General features: G+C 41.7%; 1 protein-coding gene across 1 annotated transcript in view; it reads right to left on the minus strand.

Moving 5' to 3' along the window:
• The window catches only part of LOC120397277 (transmembrane protein 245-like), a 132,827-nt gene that overhangs the window by 39,495 nt on the left and 68,259 nt on the right, over positions 1 to 25,073 (minus strand). Inside the window, exons 11-12 of the mRNA XM_039522976.1 lie at positions 22,171 to 22,302; positions 12,783 to 12,905 (exon numbers count right to left, since the gene is read on the minus strand). Of these exons, the coding sequence (XP_039378910.1) occupies positions 12,783 to 12,905; positions 22,171 to 22,302 (255 nt within the window). The remainder of the gene's footprint in view (positions 1 to 12,782; positions 12,906 to 22,170; positions 22,303 to 25,073) is intronic.

Below are 25,073 nucleotides of genomic sequence, written 5' to 3' on the forward strand. Positions count from 1 at the left end.
AACCTGTTAAGCCATTCTTTGCATTTTACAAGGCACTTAGAGATTTCTTAATTTAAAAATATACAAAAATTAAACTTCTAAGGCCTGGGGTACACTAGTGGGGGGGTTCGAACTAAGATACACAACTTCAGCTACGCTATTTGAGTAGCTGAAGTCTAAGTATCTTAGTTCAACTTACCTGGCCGCCCTCCTGGCGGCGAGTCGACTGCCGCAGCTTCCCCGTCGACTCCGCTTACTCCTCCTGCCGAGGTGGAGTACAGGCGTCGATTAGCGGATCGATTTATCGCGTCCAGATGAGACGCAATAAATTGATCCCCAATGCATCCAACACTATCCGCCGATTCGGCGGGTAGTATAGATGTACCCTAAGTCATAACTGAGGCACCAAAGGACTGCATCTAAACAGAAAGTGACTGGTGAGAAAATTCTGTGCTAAAATATACAGCCTAGTACTATATATATTAATGTAGTTTAATTGTGTGCGAGACAGGTCTGTACATTGGGAAACATGTCTATCCCTGCTGTTCACTGAGTTATTTTCTGTCCAGAGACTTTACTGCTGACATACTAAAAAACGTGTTGAGAATTTCCATATTCCCCAACAGAACCGCAGGTCTCCTTCGGCCAAATAGCACTTTTATCTTCCCGTTCTGCAGTAAAAATGTGAGCTGAACCAACTTTATTCACTGTTCATCTATAGAAAATGTGTAAATTCAATCCCTACTTAAAACACTAACAAAACAGAGCTAGCTTGTGTTACTGATTACAGGGCCAGATTTAAACCTAGGGTTAAGAGAATACAACAAAAGAAGAGCTGTTCCTCTTTGTGTTAGGTTGAATTGCTGAGACACCCAGAGGAATATCGAGTTAAGTGAAGACAACTGATCTATTTGGACACTTGAGGCTTTTATTTAAAATGAAGGTGTTATCTGACTTCCAGAGAGTTCTCTTGCAAAAACAAAAAAGTTTAAATGTTTGAGACAAAGAACTACAGTCTTGCTGAGACCTTAATACAGAGCTGCTTTGTTGGATTTCTGAAAGTGGTGTGCTACATGTGAGTTACAAGATTCACATCATTTTCATCATCTGTAAGAGTAAATATTTATTGATAAGTTGCCTTTGATATAGTGTTCTGGTCAACTCATTTCTGAAGTGATGATCGTTACTGAGAGCCATCTTCATAGAAAGATGCAACACAGAACAGGTAGCTGAGGGTTCAAATGGAGGACCCATTAACCCAGTGGCCCTCAAACTGTGGGGTGCCCTACCTGGAAGGCACAGAGGAACGGGGGAGGGGGGGGAGGGAGAGGGCGCAATAGGGCCTGGCCAAGCTCCCACAGGGTGTGGGGAACGAGCTCCAGCTGCAGCCCTGCTCCAGCCCCAGTCACAGCCCCTCTGCTAAGCCAATTGTGCAGTAATGAGGGGGGGGGGGGTAAAAGGAGGCATGACACATTCCATTACTGGTAAGAGAGGACGCAACAGGAAAAATGGCACCACTGCATTGACCCCTTGAGGACAATATTCCAGGGAGAGGTGGCTGGTTCCCCCAGTGGTGAAAATACATGAGTCAGAACTCTGAGAAACTTGACCACCGCTAGATGAGAAAAAAATGTTATGGTCTTGAATATATGGATGACATGCAGATATTGCTGTCACGTGAATCTGGAGTTAACTGATCGAGAGATCTGAATCCTTAAATATAATTTGTACAGGAGCATATGAAGAAACAGTGCGAGTTGGAGACAAAATGCCCTGAGATGGCCAAACTTTTCCACTTAGCATAAATAGATCTTGTTGAACCTTTTCAACTTTGTATTAAGATATTCTGCACATCTCTAGAACAAGTCCTTTTCATGACAGTCAACCTGACAGCATCCACTGATGCAGGGATGCTGTATCTGGATGCAAAGTCTTCCTTTTATCCCGAGAGGCAGTGATAGTGTTATTGGAGAACATATGGAAAGTGTTATCAGTTCCAGAAACCAATATTGCCTAGGCCAGGCTGGACCTAAGAGGATTATCAGTGCTGATTCTTGCTTGATTTTCTTCAGTGCTCCTGGAACAAGAGGAATTGGCAGATACATAGACACAGATGCTTCTGGAATGCATCCACTCAAGATCTCTGACTCCACCCCCCTGTGGAACAGAAGTTTTTGAATTTCACATTCTCTTGGGTAACAAACAAGACAATATCTGGAAATCCCTACTGATTAGATGACAGGGTCTTTTACTGATCATTTGTGGTTCTGTGAAAACTGTTTGCTCAAGTGGTCTGCTAGCATATTCTGTAGCCCTGGTAGATGAAGGACTGAAATTGTCAATTTGATGTTGTATGCTCCAGTTCCACCAGATAATAGTTTCTTTGCAAAGTGGGAGTAGATTTGGCTCCTCCCCATTTGTTTATATACAGTAGAACTTCAGAGTTACCACCACCTTGAAAAAGTTGTTCTTTCAAAAGTTTACAAGTGAACATTGGCTTAATACAACTTTGAAACTTTACTATGCAGAAGAAAACTGATGTTTTTAACCATCTTAATTTAAATGAAACAAGCACAGAAACAGTTTCCTTACCTGGTTCATTTTTTTTTTAAACTTTCCCTTTTTTTAGTAGTTTAATGTTTAACGCAGTACTGTTCTGCAGTTGCTTTTTTGGTGTGTCTGCTGGTGCCTGATTGTGTAGTTCCAAATGAGATGTGTGGTTGACAGTTCATAACTCTGGTATTCGTAACTGAGGTTCTACTGTAAAATATTACTGTGGTACTGTCTGTTACTTGGATTCTTGCTGTGGATGTAAGGAAGAAACCACTCTGAGTTCTAGAATACTGATATGCAAAGCGAGTCTCCTTTTAGAATCATAAATCCTAAACTTGTAATTGGGATGGGGTGGGGGTCTGCACCTAGCCAAAACGGAGGCATTTGTCACTAGGGTCTTTGTTGGAGGAGGTAGAAAAAAAAGGAAATGCCCTGGTATACTTAATATGGGTTTTCCCACCAGTTTAAGGATAAAAGGATTTCTTGTGGAATCTGTATTTCCATGTCTATATGACATCTGTTCGGATCGGTAGAGTGGACTTCAACCATTCTTGTAAACAACAAACGCAAAGTCAGCCAGACTTTTGGGTTTGCAGACTGTTAATGTGCCTTCCCAACTACAAAATGCAATTATGTCCTGTGTGCTGGGGGCGGGGGGATAGAAATATACATCCTGCAGATTGAGAGCTTCAAACCAGTCTAGAAGATCCAAGATATGGATTATTTTAGCCAGGGTCACCATTCTGAATATGCACTGACAGACAAATGTGTTCAGAGCTCTTAAGTTCAAAATGGAGCACCAACCTGACTTCCTGGGAACTAATTTACTTGGGTTAGTTTCCCAGATGTGAAGAAGAGCTCCGTGAAGGCTCATCTGTCTCACCAACAGAAGTTGGTCCAAAAAAGTGGTGCTGAAGCGATCAGTACCAGAACCAACAGCCCTATCAGCATGAGAGCAAACCCATGAGGTGATACTTCAGACTCTATATCCGAGACCGTGATAGAATGACTTTGTCAGCATCAGAGGTCCAACTTCGGTGTCTTTGCGGACACCAGAGGGACCCTTGTTGAGGCTTTCAGCTGTCCTCTTTTCAAAAGTGAAGATGTCTCTTTCAATTTAGATGGAGATCTGTGTCTATGCTCCTTGGATGAGAAGTGCTGAAATCTCCCCCTTTGTGGATGGGAGGAGGGAATGACAAAATGATCAGTAGAAGGCTTTGACTAAACAGGAGCCCTAGAAGCTGGGACACAGGCAGTTACTGTGGAGGCACTTTTTGCAAAGGACTGCTTGGACCCAGAAGGAGCCTGCTTTAAAGGGTCTTAGGCAGACCTTAGACTTATCTAGGAGAAAGAACTTTAACCAAACATCTCTTGCTTTTAACAGCTGTTTTGAAAACGAACAAAATAAATTTCTGGTTGATGTGCCTCTCACAGAGAGGAAAACTCTCAGTGTCCATCTGTCAGAAATGAAGGGGGGGCGCTCCCTTTTATGGACACCCAGCCAGCCAGTTAGCTATAAAACCCCTCTTATTAGCTGTTTTCTACTTGCTTTACCTGTAAAGGGTTAAAAAGTCCATAGGTAAAAGCAAGGGAACGAGCACCTGACCAAAGGAGCCAATGGGCAGGCTAGAACTTTTAAAATTGGGAAAAAAACTTCACCTTTGTCTGTCTGTTATTGTTCTCCCTGGAAGAGGGGGACAGAGCAGCAATGCTGTAAGAAGCTTTGGGCCAGGTATGGAAAAATCATCAGATCATACCTAGAAACTACTAATTTAAAATCCCAGATATGTAAGTAGATCAGAAAACGTCTAGAAAGATGAGGTGAGGTTTATTTCTTTTTATTTCTTTATGGTTTGTGGATTCCTCTGTGCTAACCCCAGGTGCTTTGGTTTTGCTTGTAACCTTTAAAGTGGACCTCAAGAAGCTATCTTGATCCATAATCCTTTTAATTTTTTTTTTAAAAAACCTAGCAAAAATCCTAAATTCCAGATGCATTGTCTATCCTTTTATTATTATTATTTGTATTAAATTTACCTTTTTTAAGAACAGGATTGGATTTGTGTGTCCCCAAGAGGTTTGTGCACATGTTTAATTAGCTGGTGGCAATAGCTGATTTCCTTTGTTTTCTCTCTCAGCTTTTCCCTGGAAGAGGGGTTGAAAGGGCTTGAGGGTACCCCACAGGAAGGAATTCCCAAGTGCGCCTTCCCGGGCTTTCAAAGGGGTTTTTGCACTTGGATGGTGGCAACATCTACCCATCCAAGGTCAGAGAAAAGCTGTATCCTTAACCCACCTGGTGTTTAAGGTAAGTTACCCTGTTTAGGCCTATTTGACATTTTTTGGCCTTAATGGTTAATCCTGCCTCCCTTATGCGCTGGAAGACAGCTTGGAAGTGTTCCAGGTGTTCTACTCATGAATCTGAGAATATAGCCACATCAAGGTCAGCGACTGCAAATTCCCAAATCCAGCCAGAAGGTCTCTGGAAGGTGCATTTTGCAGTCCGAAAGGGAACACATGAAATTCATACAGCCCTACATGGGTGAGGAAGGCTGACCTTTCCTTGGCTGGGTCATCTAGCAGCACTTGTCAGTACCTCTTAGTTAAGTCTAAGGTGGAGATGAATTGGGCATGTCCCAGTTTTTCCAACAGCTCATCCGTGCATGGCATTGGATAGTTTTGTGGGCGAGTTACAGCATTTAGTTTACGGTAGTCCACACAAAAGTGGATTTCCCCACCTGGTTTGGGAACCAGAACCACTGGAGATGCCCAAGCACTCTCAGAGGGGCAGATTACAGCCATCTGTAACATGTCCTTGATCTCCCTTTCTATTGCCGTTTTGGCTTGCGGAGCCATCTGGTAGGGTTGGGCTCTAATTGGGAGAGCATCACCTGTCAATGAAGTGGTACTCCTGTTCTGTCCATCCTGGGGTGGCTGAAAACATTGGCGCGAAGCTGGTGCACAGCTCCTGGATTTGCTGTTGCTGCTTATGCCCAAGGGTCATGGAAAGGCTCACCTCTTCTACGTCACTGTTTTTCCCTTCATGGCAGATTCCTTCAAGCCACGCAGCATCATTTCTTTCCTGGGCTGTAAACTGGAGAATCTTGATTTCTCAGGAATAAAAGGGATTTAGAGAATTAACATGGTATACTTCAGGTTTTAGGGTAGGGTCTAGGAATGCTATGAGGTAATTAACAGCTCCCAGGCGCTCTCGGACCATAAATGGCCCCTCCCATGATGCTTCCATCTTATTGGCCTGGAGCACTTTCTGGACCATGACTTGGTCACCCAAGGGACCTCTCTCTTCTCCTGTGCTTCCAACTCCAAGCGCTTAGTCTTTAGGAAGAAATTCCTTTCTTCTGCAGTTGGAACTCAGCCTGGGTTAAGGGCGTCCTTCCATCCTGGCACCGGGATCTCAGGTTAAAGTAAATGCTATCCAAAATTGGCCTGTCCCCAAGTCAAAGAAGCAAGTCCAATCCTTCTTGGGTTTGGCTGGTATTACTGACTATTCGTACCACACTACAGCCAAATTGCCACCCCACTAACAGACCTAATCAGAAAAAAAAAAAAAAAGCCAACAGCCAAATGCAATTCAGTGGACTGAAAAGTGTCAAAAAGCCGTTAACCAGCTTAAGGCTGCCCTTACATCTGACCCTGTACTAAGAGCCCCGGACTTTGACCAACTGTTTATCGTAACCACAGATGCGTCCGAGCATGGTGTAAGAGCAGCTTTAATGCAGGAACGACCAAATCAACAATTCCATCCTGTCATGTTTCTCAGCAAAAAAAAACTTTGAGAGGGAAAGCCACTGGTCAGTCTCAGAAAAAGAATGTTACGCCATTGTGTATGCTCTGGAGAAACTACGCCCATACATTTGGGGACAGCATTTCCACCTGCAGACTGACCATGCTGCATTGAAGTGCAAAAGGATTTGAGGGTACCCCACAGGAAGGAATTCTCAAGTGCGCCTTCCTGGGTTTTCAAAGGGGTTTTTGCACTTGGATGGTGGCAGCATCTACCCATCCAAGGTCTGAGAAAAGCTGTAACCTTGGGAGTTTAATACATGCCTGGAGTGGCCAGTATTAACTTTTAGAATCCTTGTGGGCTCCCACCTTCCGCACTTGAAGTGCCAGAGTGGGGAATCAGCCTTGACACCATCATTGAGGGGAATAGCTGCCTCCGATGGCTAACTGTAGGGGTAAGCAGAAAATAGGAGGAAATAAGTGGAAAGCAGATGGCTCAGACATCTCAAGCCAGGGGTAGTAGCACAGTGCATTTGACAAAATTTTCATCTCTGAACCACTGGCTGAAGTGAAAAGGTATTCTGAATATTTTGGAAAGACATTATCTTGTCATTGCACATAAAATGGAATCTCTATAAAAATCTGTTTCCTTTCTAGGAAATAGTGAGTTTCTGTGAAGCTGTCAACCTTTGAATTTCAAGTGTTTCCACAAAAGGAGTAGAGAATAGGGCATACTAAATTTGAGCTTAATGAAATAAAGGAAACTGCAAAAGAGACATCCAAACTTGTAAAATTACTTACTAAAAACAATTTTATTGAAGAGAAAACTGAAAACTTTAGAGAACCAACTCAAGGTTCAACATATCCATATCCATAGATTTCAGAATATAGATTCTGAGCCTCAGAAGTTACAGAAAAACCTCACACCTAATATTCACAAACAGGATATTCATATGACCTAGTATACATGGAAAGAAGTTGTAAGGACTCCTCATGCAAGCCCAAGGAAGAGGAACTGAGGCAGGACTACTGATATCCTGTCTTATGTACATGATAGGGAATGAAACTTGAAAACTGCAAAAGCCTAAGAGTTATCACTTACTAATGCCTTAATATATTGCACTTCTCAGACCTATTACATTAGAAAACGAGCATATGAAGAGACAAGCAGAAAGAGTTACCTTATTCCCAGCAAAATTCCATGTTATTTTGAAAGAAAAATCATCCTCTGGATGGTAGTGCAGCTGATGTCTTGCTAGGAAAGATAATTTAAATCCAACAAAACCAGCTCTCCAGAGTTCTCAGAATGACAACTAACATGTTCATTTCAATAATTGTCCCAGTGAACAGACTGTTTGGATCCCTGTATAGCAGGCTCAGAAGACATATTTACTCCTTATGCTAAGGATGCCCGTTTTCCTTTTTAAAAAATTATTTATGGTTATAAGATTTTTTTTATTGTGTACTTTACTATTAGTAGAACTTAAAGTTTGAGTTTAAATTAAACATTTGATCCATTATACCAAAAAGATTATGTTCCCCCTTTTGGGCAAGAATGTTTGTGAATGATTTACACAAATGAAAGCAAAGAAGATAGTAGAGGACTATCAGAAATACCTCCCTCTCCCTGGGGGTTGGGGATGGAGAGGGGCAATGCCGGGATAGGGTGGGAATGTCGTCTTTAAGAACTGTGAAGACCTATTCATCAGGCTCTTTTCATCTTTAAATATTTTTATTTCTAATATAATCTCACTAGCCTACAGAAACTGCTTTCAGTTGTTTCATCATGGGTGAAATATTAGACCCAGGAAGAAATATAAATAATTATATACACAAAATCTATTTTCTATGCTTTTCTCCCCCAGTTGAAGTAAGGGACAGCTGCAGAACAGCATAACTACAAATAGATGTAAAAGTCATTTCTCTTGAACTTAAGGAAGTAATTCAGCTAAGAAATCCTTATAGCCACTCTTATTTTTTACCCAAGTGTGATTGAGAACCCACACAATTGCCCTGAATTAGCATTTGATTTAAAAAGTTATGCAAACAAATGGGAAAAGATCTTGTTCTCCTCTTCTCACTGTCTCCATTAACTGCTGAAGTTAATCTGGCAGTAGGCCTCATTTTCTCCCAATTATTCAAAACAGATATTTTGAAAAATACACAACAAAAGCACCACCAGGATTTCAATCATGCTTCCAAGGTCAGTGTTTGTTTAGATTAATAAAACCCACTCAGGCCAGAGTCCTTGACACAAGCTCACTCAGTGTCTGAGATCTAGGTGATCACAAGTCTCTGGCTCTGTTCCGGCCATTAAGTTATTTAAAAAGTAGCAGCTGTCAACCCACAGCTGCAATGGAAAGAAAGAAATCACCTCTAACATTAGTAACTCCACACAGCTGTGGCTATCAGATTTAGAATCAAAAGAACCTTTAAAAAGCTAAGCTCCCCCACCCTCCAAACAAAACAAAGCAATAACTTTCACTAAAAACAAGTTTCAGAGTAGCAGCCGTGTTAGTCTGTATCCGCAAAAAAAAAAAAAAACCAGAAGTACTTGTGGCACCTTAAAGACTAACAAATTTATTTAAGCATGAGCTTTCGTGAGCTACAGCTCACTTCTTCGGATGCTTTTTAAAAGTATGTATCAGACCACTATTTTAGTATGTGCACTAGTGTTAATAAATACACAAGTCTAAAAGGCATATTGTAATGAAAAAATCATTTTGGTAAATAAAACTAATTTATTGAAAATACTTCCTTAATGAATGCAATATAAAACATAATTGTGTATTCAGCAGTTTTGCTTACAATTCCCTACAATAACTTTACCCTACTTAGAACAATGCCTTTATTTGGAGATGTACTTTGGAAAAACTGACAATACTAGATTTTAGAAAGAACAGTAAGCAAAATAAGTGGACACACAGTCAAACCAAGTTTTTCAACAAGGTTAAAAGGATTCTGAAAGATTACAATCTATGCATATAAAAATTGTTAGAGATACTCATTTAAAAATGTCCTACATAAAACGTGCTTATGTAAGTAAATTGGGCTTCCTAAACTCATACCAATAAAACCTTTTCACATCACACTATTCACATACGTGGAGGTAATATAATAGAGTCAGACTGTATCGCTGGAAGGGATCTCCAGATATCACCAAGTCTAGCCCCTGGAATCTGAGGCAGGACCAAGTATATTTAAATCAGTGGTCTCCAACCTTTTTAAGCACAAGATCACTTTTTGAATTTAAAGTACAACCCAGGATCTACCTCAAAGAAAATGTAGAAACAAACAACAGTAATCTCACAAACCCATACACCCTTGCCCCGCCCTTCTCCAAGGCCCCACCCACTCCATCTCTTGCTTTCCCCAATCCTCACCCAGGCAACTGGGGTGCAGGAGGGTTTGCAGGCTCTGGGCTAGGGCCAAGGGGTTCAGAGTGTGGGAGGGGCTCCAGGCTGAGCCTGGGGCAGGGGGTTGGGGTGCAGGAAAAGGTTCAGGGTGTGGGCTATGGAAGGGAGTTGGGGTGCACGAAGGGGTTCAGGGTGCTGGCTCTGGGAGAGGGCTGGGGCAGGGGTGCGGGCTCTGGGAGGGTTGGGTGCAGGAGGGGGTGCTGGGCTGGGGCAGGGGGTTGGAGTGCAGGAGGGGTTCGGACTCCGGCCAGGCATTGCAGGCACCACCCCTGCGGCTCCCATTGGCTGCAATTCCCCATTCTCGGCCAATGGAAGCGGGGGGGGGGGGGGGGCGGTGCCTGCAGGCAAGGGCAGCGTACATAGACCCCCCAGATCCCACCCCTGAGGGGCTGCAGGAACATGCTGGCTGCTTTCGGGAGCGACGTGGAGCCAGGACAGGCAGGCATGGCTGCAGAAGGGTTGGCACCCTAGACTGAGATGGCAGTCGACTGTCAGAGACTCCACGATCCACCAGTCGATCCCCACCTGCTAGTTGGTGACCACTGATCTAGACCATCCATGACAGGTATTTGTCTAACCATTTCTTAACCTCCAGTGATGGGGATTCCACAAACTCCCTTAGAATTCTAATCTGTTACATAACTACCCTTAAAGTTAGAAAGTTTTTCCTAATACGTAACCTAAATCTCTCTTGCTACAGAGATTAAGCTCATTACTTTTAGTCCTATCTTCACTGGACCTGGAGAACAATTGGTCACAGAGCTCTTGATAACAGCCCTTAATCTATCTGAAGGCTTATAAAGTCTCCTTGAGAAAAGACTGAACCCAGTTTTGTTAACCTTTCTTCATAGGACGGATTTTCTAACCCTTTTATCTGTAGGCCTCACCAGAGCTGAGTAAAGCAGGACAGCTATCTCCTGTGTCTTATATATGAGGCAGTACTACCACGTAGCCAGTTATTCCCCATTTTGCAGCTGAGCATTTGATTTTTTCCTTTCTAAGGAAGTACTTTGCATAGATCTTGATATTAATGTTAAATTGTATCTAGCATTAACTTTTCATTGCCAAACCTATACTCTGTCCACCATTCCAATCTGGGACGTATTCTAACTCCCTAATCATTTTCTAACATATGTGTTTTTTTTTAATTTATTATTATTATTATTATTAAAGAAAAAGAGTCAGATAAGTGTTCCTTCCTTTTCCCCCAAATGGTAGAATTCCCACTCCTCTACCCGCAAACTATTCTGGCTCCAAGTTCAGGATAGGCAATATGAAAATATAAACCAGTGATAGGATTAAGGTCTAACCTTTTAGGATTCTGCAGGTCTAGAAATAGGAGCTTTATAAAATGAGATTGGCAGTTTCCCCTATTTCCCAACTGGGTGGGGAGGGTGGGAGAGAAGAGAAGAACAAGAACTGTTTCTAAGCACAGAACAGGGGTGGGCAAGCTACAGCCTGCGGGCCAGATCTGGTCCATCTGGGCTTTGGATCTGGCCCGTGGGATTGGCACCCCTGTGGCGCTGCGGGCCCCGCGCCACTGCTGGAAGCGGCTGGCACCACATCCCTGCAGCCCCTGGGGGATGGGCCGTGCACTGCCCTCACCTCCAGGCACCACCCCCTGCAGCTCCCATTGGCCAGGAACGGGGAACTACAGCCAATGGGAGCTTCGGAGGAAGTATCTGCAGGGGAGGGCAGCATGCAGAGCCCTCTGCCTTCCCCCGCCCCCCCGAGAGGCCGCAGGGACATGGTGCCAGCTGCTTCCAGGAGCGGCGCGGTGCAGGGCCAGGGCAGGTAGGGAGCCTGTCTTAGCCCTGCTGCGCACCACTACCACCCCAGAGCTGCTCCAGGTAAGTGGTGCCAGGCCTGAGCCTGCACCGCGAACCCCTCCTGCACCCCACACCCAACCACCTCCCCTGAGCCCCCTTCTGCACCCCACCCCTCTCCTGCACCCCAACCCCCTACTGCACCCCAAACCCCCTGCCCTGAGCCCCCTTGTACATCCCACACCCCTCCTGCACCCCAACCCCCTGCCCTGATGCCCCTCATACACTCTGCACCCCTCCTGTGCCCCATCCCGCTGCCCTACATTCATGACCTTGCATGCAATTTCCCCACCCAGATGTGGCCCTCAGGACAAAACGTTTGTCCACCCCTGGCCTAGAAGGTCCTAAAGTAATAGATTTAGAAGTCATGGCATTTTTATGAATTTTAAAAGCTATTTTAGATCATACTTAAAGGACTTTTAATATTCCTTTTGCTATAAACCTTGTACAGTAGTTGGACTCTTGTTAATGATATACACAGCTTTATAGGCAGCAGGACACAAATAATAGTTCCAGTGAAAGTTTTTGAAACTCTGAAAACTCTAAAATATTTTAAATATACGTGGCATATGCAGAATATATAATGATTTGAAATAAAAGATTTTGGATCCTTCTAACTGCTTTGCACCACTCTGCTGGCACAAAGCATCTGGAAAGCTGGATTAATCAGCTCCCTGATACACCCCTGTACAAGTAAAATTAAACTTTTCCCTTCTGACTCCCTAGCAGGGGGTACTTCTATGAGAGAGATTGATAAGGACATCCCTACACCCTAGCATTATCCAGTTTCTATAATGGCCCCTTCAGTGTAATTGTCAGTAGTTTCCAAGTTATTTTAAGTAGTGCCAAGGACTGAACTGGCCCCACTCTATACCACTCTATCTCCATCCTTCCTCAGGTTGAGTGTATTATAGCTGCAGTGGAGGATGTAGGCATTTATCATTGTGAGTATAGGATGACCTGCATTATTTATGAATGGGCAAAATCGTTATCCCAAAAACTCATGTTGATAAAACCTTTATGCTGTATCACACCATACCTATCTATCATATCTATCCACATATGCACATATTCAAAAGAAAAGCACTTAGAAAAAATCCAGTCTGATCTGTTAACAAGAATTCACTAATATTTAATGTGTTCCTTTAAATCCTTCATTCTGTGGAAGATGAATTGATATCCCTAAAATCCTTGGTGAAAGCTCCTTGTTTATATCAACTTAGAGGGAAGTAAAATGAATAATATTAACTGTCCAGTGCATGCTACTTACCAGTGAGAGCACAAAATTGAGAAGGGCTGTCCCACTATAGAAGAGGATTGTCACTAATGTTGTTACTGTGGTGAAGAGTAGGCTCACATTACGACTCATCACTATCCACAAGGACTCCAGAATCTGGAAAGGAAAAGAAAGTCACTACTTTGATTAAAATTATCTAAAATATAGATGTGGTCAGAGAAGATTTCTCCCTGCAACAAACCTGCAAAGAATAATTCTGTTTTAAACAAGACAGTTTTTAGTTGAGACAAAAATCTAAGATTTTTCATTTAAAACAATTTTTTTTCATAAAAACATCCCTTTTGTCAAAAAGCTATTTTCCATCAAAAATGTTATAATGGATTTTTTGGACAATTCTAATAAAATAGCATAATTTTGATACAAAAGACTGTGTGAAGAAATCAATTCTTACTAGGAAGGCAGTGTTATTTACTGTTTATTGCTGCTAGTTTTATTACAATCAGTGAACTTTGTGGAAAGGAAAAAAAATCTCATCCTTTCCTCAAAAGTAGGTATGGCAGTTAAGTCAGAAAACATGCTGCAGTAACATTACAAAGCTAAATTCAAATCAAATACTGTAATTTTCTTCAACACAGAGTTAAAAATAAGTTCCATATTAACTGGGGCTATTTAATTTTCTAACTTGTTCATTCAATTAACTCAATACAGAAGTAATGATTTTATGTAAAGGTACATTAATAAGTTAGATTAGGTGTGGACAGTAAACTATAGTCCATAACATAAAATCAGTAAGTGCTATTTTGGGAGAACTGGCTGACTGCTTACTAGTTGCAGGTAGCATAGGAGAGATTGGTTTTGAGATGGTTTAAAAAAAAATAAAGTGATAGACTTAGTACAAACAGGTTGTTCCAATTAGCTTGCTCAGTGGCAGAGAAGTCCAAAAAAGGATAGCACAGAGGGTAAAACTGAGCGGAAATAAACTTAGGTAGTAGTAAGAACTGCGACAAAGGTAGGAATTTTGAAGATAAGGACAGAAATTTTTCAGTTGACACTGAAGTTGATAAGGATACAATGATGTATAGAGTGTGCATGCGTGCGCACGCACAGGGTGTGGAAACACTAATACTCACATTTTAGATAATTTTTGGGAGGCCCTAAAAAAGGAATTGCAGTAATCAAGGTAAGAACTTTCAAATGCAAGAATGAGCAGTGCTGAGATAGTGAGAGATGCAGGATATGCCACAAAGGCTAAAGAAAGCAGACTGAGTTTACCATAGTAAAGGTGCAAGTGAGTTTATACTGAAGGATTACTTCAACACTCAGAGGTAAATAGAATGTCAAAGTAAAGAATGTTAAGACACAGAAGCCATTCAACAAAGTAGCAGGTTAAGTCAAGAAAAGCACCCAGTTAACCTGGATTTGGTAATAGGAAATTTAGGTGGGAGGTCGATTTTTATTTAGGTCAGAGGCATTAGTCCATCAATGCAATCAGGGTTTTTTTTTTTGTTTTTTTTTAAGTGGATACCAGCAACTTGTCTGGCAAAACAGAAAATTAAATATCTTGTATTAAATAGAAATTTTTTGGTTGTCTTTGGCTGTTGGACAATGGCTTCTTTTGCCTTGCCTGCAATGAGGTCAGATTCTGGAAATTAGAGGGAGTGAGATAAGGAAAGGAGGACACTGGTGTAAAATGAAAAAGGTCAAGAAGTGCAGAGTAGTGGCTGTGATACTATTGAAGACATTCACATTCTGATCCAAAATTGCATCAAACTCTTTGCAGTGCATGATGAAATTACAAGTCAGGTGAGGAAAGGAACTAATAGGGTTGAAAAACAGATTTTAAAACATAAATAATAGTTACTAGAAAATGTGTTTAGGGGTTTCAGCATTAATAATTTTCACTCACCTAGTCTACTGATTAGTCATAAAATGAAAAATTTAGCTACATAATTGGTCTGAGTCTCCATACTTATACACAGTACAAGAAGTTATTCACAACTTCGTCAACTCTTGACTGGACTACAACATAAGAACGGCTGTACTGGGTCAGACCAAAGGTCCATCTAGCCCAGTATCCTGTCTACCAACAGTGGCCAATGACAGGTGTCCCAGAGGGAGTGAACCTAACAGGTAATGATCAAGTGATCTCTCTCCTGCCATCCATCTCCAACCTCTGACAAACAGACAGAGTCTAGGGACACCATTCCTTACCCATCCTGGCTAATAGCCATTAATGGACTTAACCTCCATGAATTTATCCAGTTCTCTTTTAAACGCTGTTATAGTCCTAGCCTTCACAACCTCCTCAGGCAAGGAGTTCCACAAGTTGACTGTGCGCTGTGTGAAGAAGAACTTCCTTTTATTTGTTTTAAACCTGCTGCCCATTAATTTCATTTGGTGACCCCTAGTTCTTGTATTATGGGAATAAGTATATAACTTTTCCTTATCACTTTCTCCACATCACTCATGATTTTATATACCTCTATCATATTCCCCCTTAGTCTCCTCTTTTCCAAGCTGAAAAGTCCTAGCCTCTTTAATCTCTCTTCATAGGAGACCCATTCCAAACCTCTAATCATTTTAGTTGCCCTTTTCTGAACCTTTTCTAGTGCCAGTATATCTTTTTTGAGATGAGGCCACCACATCTGTACGCAGTATTCGAGATGTGGGCGTACCATCGATTTATATAAGGGCAATAATATATTCTCCTCCTTATTCTCTATCCCCTTTTTAATGATTCCTAACATCCTGTTTGCTTTTTGACCGCCTCTGCACACTGCGTGGACATCTTCAGAGAACTATCCACGATGACGCCAAGATCTTTTTCCTGATTTGTTTTAGCTAAATTAGCCCCCATCATATTGTATGTATAGTTGGAGTTATTTTTTCCAATGTGCATTACTTTAATATAACACTTTAATATACCTGGGCATGAAGCCTTCAGAACAAGCTAACTGTTACACAGACTGTTGCAGAATGTCACTTCACCGACACTGGCTATTGTGAATACATCCTGTCTTCTGCTTCCTACACTGACTTCCCAGAGAGTATCAAATTAAGTTCAAGGTCTCAGTTCTTATCTGTAAGGTGTTCAACGGCTTGGGCCCAGGGTATCAAGATGAAGACCATGGTTGACAGCTTCACTCTGTCACAAGATAACTTTCTACAATAAGCATAAAACTTGTCTGTGCAGAAGAACAGAGTGCTTTCTAAGGCTATGGCTACACTGGCGATTTGCAGCGCTGGAAAGCCTCCACCAGCGCTGCAATTAGTAAGTGGCCACACCTGCAGGGCACTTCCAGCGCTGCAACTCCCTGGCTGCAGCGCTGGCCGTATACCTCACTCAGCATGGGGAATAAGGATTCCAGCGCTGGTGCTGCAGCGCTGGTCATCAAGTGTGGCCACACACCAGCGCTGTGATTGGCCTCCAGGGAATAAGGTGTATCCCAGAATGCTTTTATAAATTACTCTTTGTTTTGTTATGCAGCCTCTCTTTGTTTTGTTGTGAATGAGCTCCGATCGGAGCTCCGTTCTGTACCTGGCTGTAAACAATCAAATGAGAGGCAGGCAGGCAGAGTGAATGAAACAGAACGGAGCCGATCGGAGCTCCGTTTGAACTGCTTATCTATAAAAACCAAACACTGATCACAGCAAACAGGAGCTATCTATACCTGGCTGTGAACGATCAAATGAGAGGCAGGGGAAACAGTGTTGGATGCAGGCTGTTAGGGTTCGCAAACATTTTGTGATTTTTCCAATCTCTCTCTTCCCCGCTCCCTGTCACAGTACACCACAGGGAGTGAGTGAAACAGGGGGCAGTCCGTGTTGGAGGCAGGCTGTTTGCAATTAGAGTTAAGACTAAGGGCTCATGAACATTTTGTGATTTTTCCAATCCAGGAAGCTAACACACAGTGTTGGCTCCAAAAATCCACTCTCTATCTTCCCGCTCCTGTCACAGTACACCACCCTCCACCCTCTTTGAAAAGCACGTTGGTGCACTTGAATGCTGGGATAGCTGCCCATAATGCAGCACTCCCAACAGCGCTGCAAATGCTGCAAATGTGGCCACACACCAGCGCTGGTAGCTGTGAGTGTGGCCACACACCAGCGCTGCTCCTACACAGCTGGATGACCAGCGCTGCAAACTACCAGCGCTGCAAACCGTAAGTGTAGCCATACCCTAAGACCAGCCCAAGATCATGGCATTAACTCCCACATGAACCATCACAAACCTCACCACCTTCTGCTCTAACTGCAAAGCACATTTCTTTGATCTTGCCTTCTCTAACATACTGCAACAGGTTGCTAAATATATTATATAAAAAATTCCAAAACAAATTACTCCACTGGGAAGAGAGAGAGTACAAACATGTGGTAGGTATTAGTCACGTTTTATGCACTACTGGAAGGCTGTCACATACCATAGTGATGACCATGGCACAAAACCCTATATAGAAGCTTAAACAATGCATGCCATTAACTTAAAGAGAATTGCTATGCATGAATAATTTCTTCCCCAGGCAGGGACTAGTACACCAAGTCAGAATCCACTTTGTATATTCATAGTCAATTAATAAACTCCCAAAATTAGAGTTAGAGTTATTTAATTAGAGTTATTTAATAGGAATTCAACCCTCTCCCCCAAGCTATTTTACCTCACACTCTAAATTTAGAAATAATGGCAAAAAGAGGTTTATAGTAGAAATCAAGAGTTGACTTTGTGAAAAATATTGGGTATAGATATATTATGCTGTAAATGAAATAAAAATGTAGAAGGAAAATGTAAGACTGCCCTGGCGAAAGTTGGGGACAGTAAGTCTACCAAATAAACCTGTGCTACTATAGTGACCATTTGTCTTGGGTGATAATAGTTCAATTCTGCAGGACTAAATAAGACTTCTTCCTTTAGGAAAGCCAGCTGACACCAGTAGAATTAAGACTTCCCTATTCTGCAAGGTCTGGACTGCTAACCCAAGGGTTTTGACAGTGAGACTTGGATTACTTTCATATCTCAACTGCTCTATTTAAATTTTGAGAATAGCACAGACAATCTTCCAGCATCAGGTCCTTTGATAATTATGCTGGGAGAGGGACTGTTTTCCTCATTCTCAAACTTCAAAGTTATGCTGAAGGGCTGGTATCTAGCTTACCTCTCAAAAGGTGACATCCCTTAAAAAGAGATAAACATTAACTCACAGAAAAGTCACTTTACCATGGACAAACTGTAAAACTGGACAATTCCTTAGCAACAGTTTTCAGGGCCACAACAGACACCAGGATATTTAACAACCTGAGGTGTCCTTTGGACAATTAGAATTGGATTGTAGAGCCCAACTCAAGGTGGAACATATATACCACTCAGGTCCTTGAACTGCAAAAAACATAGCTAAAGAAACCAAAATAGGTGAGGATTACTGAAAGTTTTAATGGAGAGTGCCCTCTGTCTTCCTGACCAGAGTACCTTCTTCAAAAATATTAACTGCTAGTGTAATGATGGATGACTTTGTGAAAGCAGCCACAGGATCGAATCTAAGGAGATATGAGCCAGGTCTCACACGTCACCTGGAAAGCTGCAAGTGTTTATGCATAGGTTTAGGAAGGGCCATTTTACTCTCAAGGATCCCAGCATGAATTTTAAAAAATTTAAATAAAAGAAACAGACCAGGAGTGTCTCTTCTTTCTGAATAATTCAGACAAAGAAGTGAGGATTTTCCTTTTTCAGAGGTTGAATCTTAACTATCTGACTATATATTTCATAAGCAGAGACCATTTGTCTGACAAACTGTCTTAAAGAAATCAGGTACAGAATCGGAGACAGGAATCAGAACCTCTCCCTTCTCCCTGTCCATATCAATGGTGGGAAGAGGTAGGACTACAGACAGCGATTTTTACTTACCTTACAACAAATGGATCACTGGAAAATGGGTCTGTGCTCCTACTTCTGCTTCTGAATACAGGGTACAGCTCAAGGTTGAAACACAATGGAAACTCAGGCTCTAAAGCACTTAAGCTGCTTTTGAAAAATGAGATTTTGGCCATTTTGTAAATTTTATCTTTTATCTTAAACATTTTGGTAATATAGATTAAAGTAGCAAGTTCTCTCTTTAAAAAAGAACCTTCTTTGTTCAATATTTAACAGCGTTCTATATTTAAAATGTAATAAACACCTATAAAGGTCAAATTTTTAAGCCAAGCATATGAAATTTCAAGAAGTATACTAGTCCTTTAGAGCTACATTTAGTATTTTACTGCCATTTAGCTTACAAGTTGATGTTATACCAACGTGCATTATAAATAAAGAAGCATACTCAACTTCCAATTATAGTATCTCTCTTCCTCTGAATTGTACATTTTGGGGCCTATTATGGTAGTCTTCTCAGCAAGTAACAGAATGAGCTACAACTAATGCTCCTAAATCATTTACATACCCTATAACTGTCTTTTCTGCTTTTAGGGCTATTGTCCCTTCTCTTACCAAAGAGGATGAATACTCATTAAGACTCCAATGGGTGAGAAAGAAAGTTTACTTACTACTAAATAGAGTATGACAACATAGCATCTGCACATTCACACCTTTAGGATGTGCCCAGTCTTACCTGCAGAGCTTTGGGACCTTTTAGGGTATGTCTACATTGCAATTAAAAACCTGTGGCTGGCCCATGCCAGCTGACTTGAGCTTATGGGGGTTGGGCTCAGGGCTGATTAATTGTGGTGAAGACACCTGGGACTCGGGCTGGAGCTTGGGAGCTAGTATCCTGTGAGAGTCCATCTACACTGTAATTAAACAGCCCTGGCCAGCTGTGGGTGTCTAACTGCAGCGTAGACATACCCATAGAAATCTGTTTTTTGTTTTTTTTCTTAAAATGGTTTGAATTATAAGAAGAATTATAGGTTTGTTGTTTAGGAATTTACTGTTACTTTTAGCATTAGTGCCCTACTGCACGCTTAAGAGTACCAGGTTAGTGCTGGCTTACCGTAAGTTTTCAAAGCTGGGCTGCAGCCTAAAAGTTTGAAAATGCAGAGACAATCTCAAAGAAGAAAAGTTTAAGTTACAGCTGCTGCTCCTTGGCAATTAATTTAGCCTGCTAGTGAGTTCCTAGCTTCCCTAGCAAAACTCTTCTGCTACTGAATAATTAATCACCAGCTAAATAAAAGGCTTCCATTACCTGCCTCAAAAACTTTAATATCTCAAAAGTACTACTGTATACTAGGTTAAATCAACGTCCTTACCTCAGCAATACTGGCATTAAGAAACAAGAATGTTTATTATGTCCAAGTATCAATGCTCTAGTGGCACACAATCACATTTTCATCTATTTTAATTTGCAACATCAGAGTGAATAATATTTATGCAAGGGGTCATGTACACAGGAGCCAGCAAGGGAATGCTGCCCAGAAAGGACACATTTAACATTTACAGCATCATACTATGCTCAGTCTAATTTACATCATAAAGGACATGAGTGTGGAGAGAAGGGACAGGTGTTTCCTATAACTGAGGATAAATTGTGAGTCCATGGCTACAAACAGGAAAGCAAGTCAATTGTGGGGTTTTCTTTTTCCTACTGCAAAACCAAAACTAAAAAGAAAATAAATTGATGTAGCTGGAAACTGTGTGGCTGTTTTCTAAAAAACGTATTTTTAGGTTTCAGCCCTTGAAAATATTTATCCTCTTCTTCATTAAATTCATTATCATTCTATTTTATTCAGGTTACCCCCATCACCATGGTATCCAAGCACCTTCCAGCAATGCATTAAGTAACATGAGTAGCACTTTCAAGTGTGTTTCCTTCTCCACTTTTCTTGCTAGGTGGGAAATTGCACATGGATTTAAAAAAAAAATTGTGCCATGCATTTTTATTTATGAAGGGCAAGGTCAAATAAATGTGCCTCATGCATGCATGAGTCAATTTAAGGAAAGGGTTAAACAAATCATTTCTGTAAAGTGAAGAAAAGGTTCACTGAAGTAACTTTGCCTTGAGTTACTTCATCCTGCTCCATATTCAGGAATCAAAACTGTAACATCTTTAGAAGCACAAGATAAGGGACAAATACATACCTACCAGTCCATGGCAAGAGGTGCCTCAGGGGAAGTGTTAGTTTAAATTATCTCCACAAGAAATGCTGAAGGTTAGCATAGAAAGTATTTTCGGAGATAAACAATAATGTAAAGATTTTTTTTGTTGTTTTATAGTGATCAAGTCAAAAACTTAAAAAAAAAAGTGTCTGCACTGTAGTAGAGATTCTGTACGTTAACCATTCCTGACCTAATGCACCATTTGAGTGTAAGTCAGTTGCTTCAGTATGGACTGGTTTCAATGCCATATTTTTTTTTTCTTCAAGGAGGTGAGAGGACCAGTGCATTAATTCAGGGAACCACACAGTGTAAAATATCAGAGGGGTAGCCGTGTTAGTCTGGATCTGTAAAAGCAACAAAGAATCCTGTGGCACCTTATAGACTAACAGACGTTCTGCAGCATGAGCTTTCGTGGGTGAATACCCACTTCTTCAGATGCAAGTGTAAAATATTAATTTCATTCTTCACAGAACTTTCACAAAGAAAGAACAAGCTGCTTTCAAAACAATGAATAATAATTTGGAAAAACGAGAACGAAGAACCTGTCTCTCAACTTCTTGATCGATATTTCCTTCAACTATGACCTAAATAGACTGAATTTTTAAACAAAAAAATAGTTGCTTTGGGTCAAACATTAAATTGTTAATCTTATCAAAAACTTTTTAACTCTGTTTTTGCCACATTAGAATTTTTCAACTAAGCTAAAAATATTTAGTTTTGTAACTATACACATGATTTATTTCCTTGTTAGGAACTTGAAACAAAGATACAGGCCATTTTAATTCAACATCCTTGCTTTCTCCTCGGTGATAGGCAAGTGGTAAAATTTACTTCAAACAAAACTGTAGTGATCAAAAAAAGATAAGAAAGGAACTGTGCCATAGAAATGGAGCAGTATGAATTTATTGAAAAAGGTGGTGAAATCACATCTCGCCAAATAGAGATTCATATTAATTATCTCCAAGAAAGAGTGGAAAGATTAAGGTTTACAGAAACTAAAACATTTAAAACTAACCTGCAGACCACACAGTAATCTTGCAACAATGATATCTATTGGGAGGGGACAGGCTGAAGGTGGAAGAGATTGTATTAATATGGATACTGAGAGTAGGAGAGTATTTACTGATCATAATCCATTATGTTTGCCACTTTGCTGATGGGGAAGATTCACAACTGGTGTGACAACAGATCCTCAGATAATACTGGAATAGTTCCTTTTGCCTCTAACATTTCATGCATTCTTGAGTACTGTGTTATCTTGAAGGGTGAAAATCACATTAGATGTTCAGATCAGTTTACAAAGAGAGTATTAATGAATAGTTTAATTGATAAAAAGATACATACTGAAAGAAATGTCTCAATGTTCTCATGAACAAATGAAGCAATATCCTGCCAGTCCAGAATGTCACCTAGCCAGCTGTTCTGACGATTTATTTGCAGCTTGTGTCCTTTGTGTCTTCCAGAATGTGTTACATTCTGAAAAATAAAGCAACAGATTTAAGATAGAAATTAAATCTTAGCAATTTACATAGAAAAAGTAAGCTATTGGGACTTGATTTAGAAAGTGTATGTCCACTATGTGGCTTAGATTTATTTTCATTTGCACAAGACACTTCCACAAATATTTAAGTTTTTATATATTTGTTCCCCCTTATTAGCTCTTAAACATGTACCTTGAAAATCTAACCCAGAATGCTTTTTAATAATGAAAATTTAAATAATCTGTTACATTGTTCCTCCTAAACTTGAGTTCCTCCTATGGGAAAAATGGGTTTAACTGGACTGATTCTCAGTAGCTTGGCAAGACCGTCCTTTCCCCTGGAGTGCAATTCTTGTGCTCCAGAATCTAAGCTTTCATCTAAAAAGTAAGTAACTGACTGAAAAGAGTAATATCTTCCAGAGGACAACCTCAGATAATTTGAGAAGTGTGAACTACACCCACTTATCTCAACCAGATGTTATCTGTTCAAGCCTAAGTATGATTCATTTTAGCTATTTTCTTGCTTCCTATTTTGCACATGAATACCTACACGTCATGCAAGCAGCATACTATTTTTTCCAATATAACCATGGGTGGAAAATGCAAGTGCAAGCTTAAATAATTGACCATTCCTCCCACCTTTGCTGGGGCATGCAATAAGTTTGCATGCTTTAGTTTGGTTATGCAATAGATTCTAGGGCAATGGTTTTCAAACTTTTTTCCTGGCGACCCAGCTGAAGAAATTTATTGATGCCTGCACCCCAATAGAGCTGGGTATGAGGGGTTTGGGGGTGTGGGAGGGGGCTCTGGGTTTGAGGGTGGCTCAGGGCTGGGGCAGAGGGTTGGGGGTCGGGATCTGGGCTAGGGGTGCAGTCTCTGGGGTGGGGCCAAGGATGAGGGGTTTGGGGTGCAGAAAGGGTATCCGGGTTTGAGGCGGTCTCAGGGGATTGGGGCGTGGGCTTACCTCCGGCGGCTCCCAGTCAGCGGCGCAGCCAGGGTGCAGAGGCAGTCTTACCACCTGTCCTGGCACCGCAGACCATGCCATGCCCCAGAAGTGGCCAGCAGCAGGTCCATCTCCTAGGCGGAGGCATGCAAATAGCTCTTGCCCACAGGCACTGCTCCCATTGGCCAGCTTCTGGCCAATGGGAGTGCGGAACTGGTGCTTGGGCAGCGCGTGGAGCCCCATGCGCCCACCCTCCCCCACCAAGGAGCCAGACCTGCTGCTGGCTGGTTCCGGGGTGCAGCACGGTGTTGGAACAGGTAGGGACTAGCCTGCCTTAGCCAGGCAGCACAGCTGATGAGACTTTTAATGCCCCAGTCGGCGGTGCTGACCAGAGCCGCCATGACCCTTATATTCCGCAACGTAGTACTGGGTCACGACCCACAGTTTGAAAAATCACTGTCCTAGGGCACATAGGGACTGATCCAATGACTGCTGAAATCAGTTGAGTGCTTCCCATAGACTTTTGATGGTACGGAACTGGATCTTCAATTACCATCACTTCACAAAAATTAACTGTACACATTGCAAATAGAGCATACTGCATTTTGCACGCCCAAATCGAATACGAATATTTGAAAATGCTGCTATTTATACAATTTGTATACTTATGTGCACAAATTTAGCAATTCCAGGGTATACAGTTTGATATACATAATACTTATGGTATTAAGACCAAAGGAAACAGGTTCTGTAAGCAGTAGCTAGATGAACTCCTTACAGAAATTTTAATCCAGTTATGGAACTGCGTAATTGTGATGGAGCAGGGGCTGTCTGTGTGGGGGTTGGGAGAGCCGGGGAGGACTTTAGGTGAGGGACAGGTATTCAGCCTGTAACCTGAGCTAGGCAGGGGGGAGGGGAGGTCAACACCTTTGCCCGGGGAGCTAGACAAAGGCTGAGAGCTGAGTGGAGAGGGTTGGGTCAGTTTCGGTTTGGGGCTGGGTGGTGGGAGTTCAGGGAATCCTATGCTGGGATCCAAGCACCCTGAACCCCCAGAAGGGCCAGATTGAGAGGTTCCCAGCTCTGACCACGAGCTCTGCTGTAGCCTGTGTTCCTGTTGTCCAATAACCTTACTGTTTTACTGGCTGGCTGAGAGTCACTGTGAGTCCCAGGAAGAGGGGTGCAGGGCCGGACTCCCCCACACTCCATGACAGTAATGTTAGGAACCTATGAATTGCCCTACTGGGTCACACCTGAGGTCTATCTAATCTAGTATCTTGTCTCTGACAGTGGCCAGCACTTTCAGAGGAAAATGCAAGCACCCTGAATAAGGCAGATGTAAGACAATCAGCCTGCTATACTTAGTGTCATCTTGGCCTCAGCGACATTCTGTGACAATGAGTTCAGTCTAATTACATGCGTGAAGTAGTATTTCCTTTTACCGGTTTTGAATTTACCACCTTTCACTGAATGTTTTCTTGTTGTTTGAGACAGACAGGGAGTCTCTGCCCCCTACCTTCTCTATACCACTTATTGTTTAACATGTCACCTCTTATTTATCTCCATTTTAAGGTGAACAATCCCAATCTTCTCAATCTGTTTTCATGCAATCTTTTCAATCATTTATATTGACCTTCTCTGAACTTCCTCCAACCTTTTTTGATATGTAGTGACCACAAGTATTCCAAGTGAAGCGTCAGCACTGATTCATATAATGGTATAATAATATTTTCTGTTATGTTTTCAATCCAGTAGCTTCAGCTTCCTAATATCTTATTTGCTTTTTGACCGTAGATGTACACCAAGCAGAGGTCTTCCTTGAACTGT

Source organism: Mauremys reevesii, linkage group 2, assembly GCF_016161935.1.
Source record: "Mauremys reevesii isolate NIE-2019 linkage group 2, ASM1616193v1, whole genome shotgun sequence".
Taxonomy (NCBI): Eukaryota; Metazoa; Chordata; order Testudines; family Geoemydidae; genus Mauremys; species Mauremys reevesii.